General features: G+C 30.5%; 1 protein-coding gene across 1 annotated transcript; it reads right to left on the bottom strand.

Moving 5' to 3' along the window:
• Nucleotides 1-814: 814 nt before the first annotated feature.
• On the bottom strand, nt 815-1,493 carry BDCG_17648 (uncharacterized protein; the record flags this gene model as incomplete). The annotated part of the gene is made up of 2 exons (XM_045426741.1): nt 815-968; nt 1,399-1,493. 2 exons carry the CDS (start codon nt 1,491-1,493, stop codon nt 815-817), a joined length of 249 nt encoding a protein of 82 aa, XP_045282303.1.
• Between the last annotated feature and the right edge of the window lie 8,613 nt (nt 1,494-10,106).

The raw sequence follows: 10,106 nt of genomic DNA on the forward strand, positions 1-10,106 counted from the left end.
GTGTTGAGTTTTTCATAAATTTCATGACCTGGAATCAGATATGAAGAATGAAGTGATTATTCATCATGACTGAAAGAGAGCATTCTGTGTTGAATTGTAAATAATGTAGACTTTGTAATTCACAGTGATTTCTTAAAGAGTTTATAAATCTTCAATAGAAGTAAAAGAAGTGAAAGAAGTGAATTCAGAAGATATGATAATAATTTAAGAAAGATAATAATTTATTTTCAATAACTGATCACTGATGTGTGTAAGAAGAATTAATATAAGAGAAAATAATCTTGTTTCTTAGCTTAGTTATAATTTTAATACTAACTCAGATTGAATATTATTAATGTATAAAAGTAAACAAATAATCTTGATTAATCTCTGTCATATTTCTTGAAATATATTAATATTGTGAAAGAGAGTGTTATCAAATTATGTTATCAGATAATATCATTAAAAATATATTAATATTATGAATATTAATATTGAAAAAATATTGATACTTATACATTATAGTGATTTGTGAATCATGATAGTTAAACATATATATATATATATATATCATTCCTGACTTGATTACAACTTGTACAATAATTTTTGAAAACTCAAAATCAATTTTAATTATTAATAATTAAAAACTTAAACTTACAACTAACTAATATAAAAAGAAAAAAATCTACTTCTTCTGTTTCTCATTCTTCTTATCATTCTTCATAATTCACTTCTTATTCTTCTTCTTCTTCTTCTGCTTCTTCTTCTTCTTCTCCTTATCTGAGATGATAATCACCTCAAAATCTCTCTTCACTGCCTTCTCAGAAGAGGGTTCTCACTGCTTTCTCTCAGTCAGGTCAACCTGTGCTTCAAAATCCTGCATTTCCTGATCTGCTGTCTCAGATTCCATCTCAGCAGCAAGCAGATTAGCATGCTCAGAGAGCAGAGCTGTCTTCTCAATGTTCTGAATCATGAAGTGCATTTGAGACCTGAATAAGACCTCAATTCTCTTCTTCTCTGCCAGCTTCTGCTAATCAATTAGAGAATAAAAGTGTTACTAAAAATTGTTATCTCTCAATAAATAAAAAACTTATCAGTTTTGACTTCTTTATCTCCTGCTTCAACACTCTCTCAATCTCTTTCTATTACTGCTTATTTATAGTAACACTCTTCTTCTCTCTTTCTCTCTTTATCTTGAACTCAAATCATTCTCAGAACTTCTTCTGATCTCACTGCTGCTATATAAAACTCTTCACTGTCTTCTTCTTCAATCTCTCACAGATAGTGTCATTCACATTATTTCTATACTTAGTTCAGTCTAAATCTATCAGAAGTGTTACTTAAAATCATTATCATTCTACTCTCTTACAGAGCCTCTTCAAGGCATTATAATGTGTCTTGCAATCAGTCTTCTCTCACTTGAACATCTTGTTCTTCTCTCTCTTCAATCTATGACAGCGCTCACGCGCCTTGATGGTCCACAGGACCGCAGAATATTTGAAGAGAGATGACATGATTGATTTCAGTGAGTATTGAAGAGAGATGAAGGTAGAAGAGAGAGCCAGAAATAATATAATAATAATAATAATAATAATGATGATAATGATGATAATGATAGTAAAGATGATGATAATAGTAATGATGATAATAATAATGATGATGATGATGATGATAATAATAATAATAATGAAAGAGAGAGTGCATTGAAATATATTACTGACTTATCAAATATAAAGAGACAAAGAAAATATTAACAGCTTTCAGAGATATATAGAAACAGCTATAGTATTGCATAGCAACATCATCTTCATTTAATACATACAGTGTTGATATTATTTGTATACAGTTATTATATAATCTATATCAGAGATACATGCAGAAAACAGATCTTTATTACTAGAAAGAATAATTGCAGCAATTCTCTGTTTTCATATTATAAAAATAAGTTATTCTCATTTCTTTCTTCTCTCTTTTCTCTTCTTCTTCAACTCATCACTAAATTCAAGCTAGTATGAAAACTATTAAAACACTTCTAGAAACTCTCAAATTGAAGAGTATAGACTAATCAAATTTTAAATACAGAAGAACTAAATTACATTCAATATTACTAACTATTCATTCTCTCTTAATAAAATCACAGTCACATCTTCTCTCTCTTTCTTCAAATGAAACATGGTCTGTGAAAAGCGAGTATCATATCAGATCATAATGATCAACACAGCCTCAGCACACAGAGCTGTATATGCACAGTGCATGCTGAACTGAGAGACTGTGTAAATTGCAAACTAGTATCAGCATCTCAGAGAGAGCTGTGCAGTGTGAGAAAGCTGTAACTCTCAGTTATATATGCAGAGAATGAATCATTGCAGTAAGTACATGTGCATTGCATAAAAGTAATGCTTTTTGATAACACTCAGTCTCTGATATTATGAAAATAGAGTCTCTCTGTGAGATCTGTTTTTATCAGAAGTCAGAGAATCTTATATTTCTCAAGATCATCTTCACCTGCCTTGTCTGTGAAATTGATAAGAAGAATTATCAATTTCAGTGTTCTGCTCTTGATGTCATTCAAGTGACAGCAGAGTTCATCCTGATCACACTTTTTAAGTGTATATTTTCTAAATATTCACATTTATACAGATATATACTGATTATTTATTAGATGATATTAAGACAATGACTTATTACAGCTGTGTTACTCTCACTGTGAGAGATACACAGTTGATAATGAACATTGTAAAGACTCTGAAGAGTGAGTATTTTAAGAGTACTGTGACTCTGCAATCTTGATTTTTTTTATTTTTATTTTTTGTTTTTTTCTTTTTCTTTTCTTTTTTTTTTCATTCATTCTGATTTTTTCTTGTTTTTGTTTTGTTTTTTGTTTTTTGTTTTTTTTTGTATTTTATATTTTTTTCATAATTAAAATTATATGAATTATGATCTGTGTTCAGAAAAGTAATGATATTTGATAACACTCTCTGTTGAATTTTCAACAAATGAGCACTATGTTATAATATTATGTAAGTGAGAAGTGATTTCATAATCTTATTTAATATCATTCTCAATAATGAGATCAGAATGAAAATGTGACTAAGAATTCAAACATATTCTTTATTCAGAACTAGATTTTTATTTGAAAAGTGAATCTGAGATCTTTAATATTTGAAATAATGTGATTTGAGATCAATGTAATGAACACAAATCATGATCAGAAGTAATGCTTTTAGACAATATAATAACTGTAAAGTTTGATCCTGGTCTCAGACACGGTCACACGGTCAGTCTAGTCTTAACTAAACTTGAGAAGATAGCTGACTCTAATTCATCTTGAGTAAGATCAGGTCATTTTCAGTCATTTTCATTAATATAGTTAAGAAGTGATATATTCTCTTTCTCTGAATCTGAATCTGATGAGTTTTGAAAAAGAGTTCTTATAAAAGCTTGACATTTTTTCTCAAAAGAGTTTGCTGTATATGATTCATTCTGAAACTCATATTCTAAGATTGAAAGTTTTGCTACACTTCTTGTTTTAGTATAGTTAAAAGCTTTAAAAACTTCTTTTTCTTATACTTCTTCAAGAAATTTATTTCAGCAGTCTGTTTTAGCTTTTTTAATATCTGAAAAATATTCATTTCTGACAGCTTTAAACTCTTTATCAGAAATTATATCATTCTTTCAATCTCTTCTAGCAGTAGTCAATTATTTTCTTTTAGATATAATATTCTTATTTTATCAAGGTTTTGAATACTCAGAAGACTTTCTCTTTGAAATATTGTCTTTAACACTTAGTAGAATAATAGATGTAATGAGCTTCACTCTATTCTCAAGCATTTCATTTGAAATATCTTGATCAGAATTCTAATACAGCTCACTCTGTCTTTCAGATTTTAACAGTTTTATGCTTTCTTCAACTGCCTTCCAGTCAGCTTTTTCAAAGTTAAACTGATTAGAGAGAAGAGGATTTTCACTCATTTATTTCTTACTCAGTTCAATATCAAATTGAATAATCTCATGACCTGATTCTGATGTCTCATTTGAATCAATAAATCAGTTTACAAGTCTTCTGTGGCGGGCTGCGCCTGATCAATCATATAGACTATTCCGTTACACTCCACAGATTCCACGTACACTCCGATCCTCGGCCATTCTCGATCGCCGATCCTCGGCCGCCACCCTGAGCAATCATATAGACTATTCCGTTACACTTCACAGATTCTACGTACGCTCCGATCCTCGGCCATTCTCGATCGCCACTCCGATTCTCGGCCATTCTCGATCACCGATCCTCGGCTGCTACGAACGCGCATATATTCTTCCGCCCCGAAGCTCCACCGCGTACGCCACCACATACGCGTATAAATATCCACCTCGATCGCTGATTCTCGCACTTTCTCTTTCTTTCCTTCTCTAGCGTTTTTATCTTTGTTATATAAGACCTATAATATTATACTGATCTATTCGGTGTAGGCCTCTTACATCTTCTTTCTATTAGATTTTGTGATATGAAGGTTAGATCTATAATAGATTTCTGTTTCATGCCTTTTCTAAAGAATGTTTGTTAATCAGACTTGTTAACTAAATCTATTGAATGCTCAAAGATTCATTCAATCAGATTATCAGCTCTTACTGCTCTTTTGCATTCTGAATTTTATCAGAGATGATGTGCATTGAAATCTCCTATAATTATAGAGTTTCTTAATGAAGTTATGTTCAGAAACTCTCTATTAATTGTTCAGATGTTATCATTTTTCTTCAATGACTTTTCATTATAGATATTTATGAGCTGTATGATATCAAACTTATTCTCTTTATCTATAATATCATTCACCAGAATATCAGAGTCAGACATGATATCAAATCTTAGATTAAATTAATATCTTGATCTCTTTCTTTCATAGATCACTACTCTTGACTTTATCTCAGACTTTTGAGATAAAAAGCAGTAGTAGCTTGAATGAGAAATAACATATTTTTGCTCAGTATCAAAATTCGGCTTCTGAAGCAGTATAAAATCAACTTTTTATTCAAATGCAATTTAAAGATAAGAATAAATGCAATTTGAGTTTCTATCTACATTATTTTGAATAAATGTGATTTTTGAAGAGTTTTTAAACTTTTTTTGTTGTTTTTATTGTATATTCATACTAAAAGAGAGTAGAGTAGAATCTAATCACTATCATTAGATAGTAGATTATAACTATTCTGAAAAGCAGGAATCTCAACTGCTTGTATTATATCTAGTTTATTATCAGAGTCATTTCTCAATTCTCTAATCTTAACAGAAGTTTGAGAATTCAAATTCTGTTTACATTTAGCTGAAGAATTGAAGTTTGAAGATTTAGATAGTTGAGAGTTTCTTCTTTTTGAGCTTGTAGTTGTGAGTTTACTGACTTGACTATTCTCTTCAGTTCTAGATTTGCTTTCAGCTTCATCTTTTCTTCAGTTCTTTTGAGTTCTTGAAGCAAACATACATTCTTTTGAGCTAGATGCATGTTTTTCTTTGCAATTAGAGCATTTAAGCAGAGTGTGTTGACATATTTCATCTCTTTTTGAGCATGTTTCACATTCATGCTCACTAGTTTTGTGATCTCTGGCACAGAATGCACATTTTGAGTCTCTGAAACAGAACATTGCAAAGTGTTCATATCTTTAACAGTTTGAACACTGTGTTTGAGCTTTGAGATTTATTCTTGAGTCTTTGTATTCATGAACTCTCATTTTCAAACCAACATGTACTGAATTCACGCTCTTGAAAGTGAGTTAGATAAGAAGTCAGAGGAAAAGCCAATCTGAAGTCAGTTAATGATAGATATAATTCATACGGAACTAACTGTAGAAGTAAGACAGTTCATCACTTAGTTATAATCTCAGATATAAGTGACTTATACACTCAATTTTTCTCCATCAATCAAGTTCTTTTGAAACAGAATGAGCTATATTGAAATTCTGGTCAAGATATCTCAAATGAAATGCTTGAGAATAGAGTGAAGCTTATTACATGTATTATTGTAACAAGTGTTAGAGATAATATTTTAAAGAGAAAATCTTCTGAGTATTCAAAACCTTGATGAAATGAGAATATCTCATCTAAAAGAAAAGAATTAGCTACTGCTAGAAGAGATTGAAAGAATGATGTAATATCTGATGAAGAGTTCAAAGCTGTCAGAAATGAATATTTTTCAGATATTAAAAGAGCTAAAACAGACTGCTGGAATAAATTTCTTGAAGAAGCATAAGAGAAGAAAGTTTTTAAAGCTTTTAACTATACTAAAACAAGAAGTGTAGCAAAACTTCCAGCCTTAGAATATGAGTTTCAGAATGAATCATATACAGCAAACTCTTTTGAGGAAAAATGTCAAGCTTTCATGAGAATTCTCTTTCAGAACTCACCAGATTCAGATTCAGATTCAGAGAAAGAGAATATATCACTTCTCAACTACATTGATGAAAATGACTGGGAATGGCCTGATCTTACACAAGATGAATTAGAGTCAGCTATCTTCTCAAGTTCTGTTAAAACTACTGCAGGTTCTGATTCAATTAATCACTTGATTATTCAGAATACATATTCCTACTTAAAGAATGAATATTTTGAGCTCTTTTTCAATCTCTTGAAAAATGGATATCATCCTGAATGCTGGAGAGAAGCCACTGGAGTGATTCTTGCAAAACCTAATAGAAAAACTTCAATTCCTAAGTCATATAGAGTAATATCTCTATTGAACTGCCTAGGAAAGGTTTTAGAAAAGATAATAGCTACTTGACTATCTTTTATAAGCTCTATAGATGATTCTCTTTTATTCAGTGAATAAATGAGAGGTAGAAAACAGTGTTCTGCAATTGACACTGTTCTCTCAGTTGTTCATGATATTCAAATAGCAAAGCATGAGGGTCTGGTCTCAACTGCAGTTTTTATTGATATAAAAGAAGCATTTGATCATGTTTCAAAGGCAAAGTTAATTCAGACATTGAAGATATTAAAACTGCCACTTTCTCTAATAAAATGAGTTAACTGTTTTATATCTAAAAGAAGTATACAACTTTTCTTTGATGGAATGAAACAAGACAAGACTGAGATAAAAATAGAAGTATCACAGGGATCTTCAATCTCACTCATTTTATTTACAATATACACTGCATATCTATTCAAAAATAGAAATATGAGAATAGTGCGATCTCTGAGTTATGTGGATGATATTGGTCTAGTCTACAGCTCAAAAACTATCAAAGAGAATTTGAAAGTAATTGAAGAAGCTGCAAAGGAAATCTTTGTTAGAGCAGATATCAATCAAATTCAATTTAATATGAATAAAACTGAGTTAACTCATTTCTTTTCTAGATTCAATGAGAAAGAACTATCTCTAACTCTTTTAAATAGAGAGATTAAACCCAGTGTAAATGTCAAATGATTAGAAGTATGGTTAAACTCCAAGTTGAATTTTAAATATCACATTCAACAAAGAACTGTCAAGACAGAAAGACTATTGAACAACATAATCAGACTATCAAATACAGAGAGAGGTCTATCCTTCCAGGCTATGAGACAGTTATATATAGCCTGTATTACATCAGTAGCTGATTATAGAGTTCAAGTTTGATGGAATAATCAAGGGAATTTCACTGAACTCTTTCAAAGTCTGCAAAACAGAGTCTTGAGAAGAATTCTGAGAGCATTCAAATCATCTCCTATTAAAGCAATGGAAATTGAAGCTTCAATTCCTTCTCCTGCTATTAGATTTGAAAAGGCCTGTATGAACTATACTCTGAGAGTTGTAAAGATGAGCTTAAATTATATAATCAGAGAAAGAGTCTTCTCTTCATTTTCATCAATTAACTCTGAAAATGAACTGGATTGAAATAGATTTCTTGATTGGAATGAAAATAATTCTTCAAAGAAAATGTCTTCTCAATTGTACAGACTATGCTCTCTGATTAAAAATCAATTTTCTTCTTTAAATGTTGAAAAACTTGATCATGAGAGGTTATCTCTCTGAAGAGAAAAGCTTGAATCTCTTATAGACTTACAAATAAGTAAACTATCAAAAGAGAAAGAATATGAACAGCATTTGAAGAGAATTTCTACAATCAATATAAAAGACTCTATTCTGATTTATTCAGATGGCTCAAAAAATGAGAACTTGAATAGATTAGACACAGGCATTGCTTATACTAAAGATAATATCAATTTTATCTTAGATTTCTGGAATCTAGGCTCTGAATGTGAAGTCTTTGATGCTGAACTATTTGCAATAGTGAAAGCTTTCAAACTTATTGAAATAAAATCTCATAAAAGAGGAAATTGTTTGAAAGAGGCATGAATATTCTCTGATAGTCAAGCTGCTTTGAAAAGACTTAGAAATAGTCAGATTTATAATGATCAAATGAATCTTGAACTGATCTTAAACTCTGTTTTGAAAATTCAAAAGAAAGAGAAGAACATCAAAGCTGATAATTCATCTACACTGAGTTCCTGCTCATATGAATATTCATGGCAATGAATTGGCTGATTCAGCTGCAAAAAAGGGTGCAGAATTAAGCAGATCTATTCAAAAAATTGTGTCCTGGTTTTTTATAAAGAGAAAAATAAAAGAATCTTGTTTAAACAAGTGAAATGAAAGCTGGCAGAAACAAAAGAAGAGTATACATTATTCAAGATTTGAAACAAAACCCAAGTGGAAATCTTGTTCAATTAAATGTAAAAAGAAAATATTCTCATCTATAATACAGCTGAAACTAGGACATAGCTATTTCAAATCTTATATACAAAGATTTGATGATAGATTTGACTCAATAGAATGCTCATTCTGTAATACAAATGAGAATTCTGAGCATATTGTAATGCACTGTGCATTATACAATAGTCTCAGAGCCAGATTGAAAGAGAAGTATGATTTAAATCAATTAAATATGAGATTCTTATTCTCAACTGAGACAGGAATTAAATACTTAATAGACTTTCTATCAGAAACTCAAGCAGCTACAAGAAAATGGCTAAATTCAGAATTATCTGAATATGAAGAGGAGGAAATCAACCAGATATAGTCTGTTAAAACAGCTATATACTATCTTTTAATAATTTGTTTTGTTACAGTCTTTCTTTATTTTATCTTTTTCTTTCAATTTCTTTCTGTCTATCTATTTAATGTGTCTATCTTTAAGACTGTGTTCTCTTTTCCTTTGTCATGATATTGTCAAATGGTTTCAAAGTATCAGACGATGTTAAAACACTGTAATTTGTAAACAGTTTTTGTATTCTGAGCTGGAATTTTCTGATTTTGCATATCTGAAATTGATGAATGTATAATAGTTAACTTTACAGATATAGGAAAAACCCTGAGAACTTTTAGTTCTCAGGTAGATGTCATAGTCTCTGACTGCATACATCTATAATTGAAGAATAATAATAATAATAATAATAAGTTCTTCTGAAGTTGATGAAGCAAAGCTTGTAGAAAGTGAGATGTATCACTGAGCAGCTGAAATGATATAGAGAATATATACTTCTGATATCACTCTGTATTAAGTAAGAGTTATAACGCATCAAGGTGAAATACTGAAGTGTGAAAAGACCTATTTGAAGAGAAAGATCTGAATGAACCTATCTTAATTATATCACAGATATGAAATTTCTCAAGAGTAGAAAATAAACTCTTACAGAGATATATAGCAGTGGTAAAAAGAGTGGTGAAGATTTTCTCACAAGAGTGAATCAGACTGCTGCAACAGTCTCAGATATCTGAAAACATTGTGAGATTTAGACACACAGAGGTGTGAAGTCAAAGACTTAATCAGTCAATTTCAATCTCAGCCCTCTGTAAGAAAATGTATCAACATCTACTGAAGAACACCTATGTGTCAAAGAACCTGCTTAGGCCTCTTAAAGACAGTTGTAGAAGAGATAGCATAGACCTGACTGAAATCTCAGAAAGAAGTATCTGAAAAAGTCTTTATTATCAAACAATTGACTATTCTGAATTTAGTGATCTTTACTGAAAAAGAATTCTAGTCAAAGTCAGAACAGGTGTAATCTGAATGAAACTACAACACTGTCTAAGATGCTACATGTCTCAAATAGCAAAACATCTTTTCTGAGAGTGTTCAATTACTAGAACTGTATGAAGAGAGAT

The sequence above is a fragment of the Blastomyces dermatitidis genome (assembly GCF_000003525.1).
Source record: "Blastomyces dermatitidis ER-3 genomic scaffold supercont1.9, whole genome shotgun sequence".
Taxonomy (NCBI): Eukaryota; Fungi; Ascomycota; class Eurotiomycetes; order Onygenales; family Ajellomycetaceae; genus Blastomyces; species Blastomyces dermatitidis.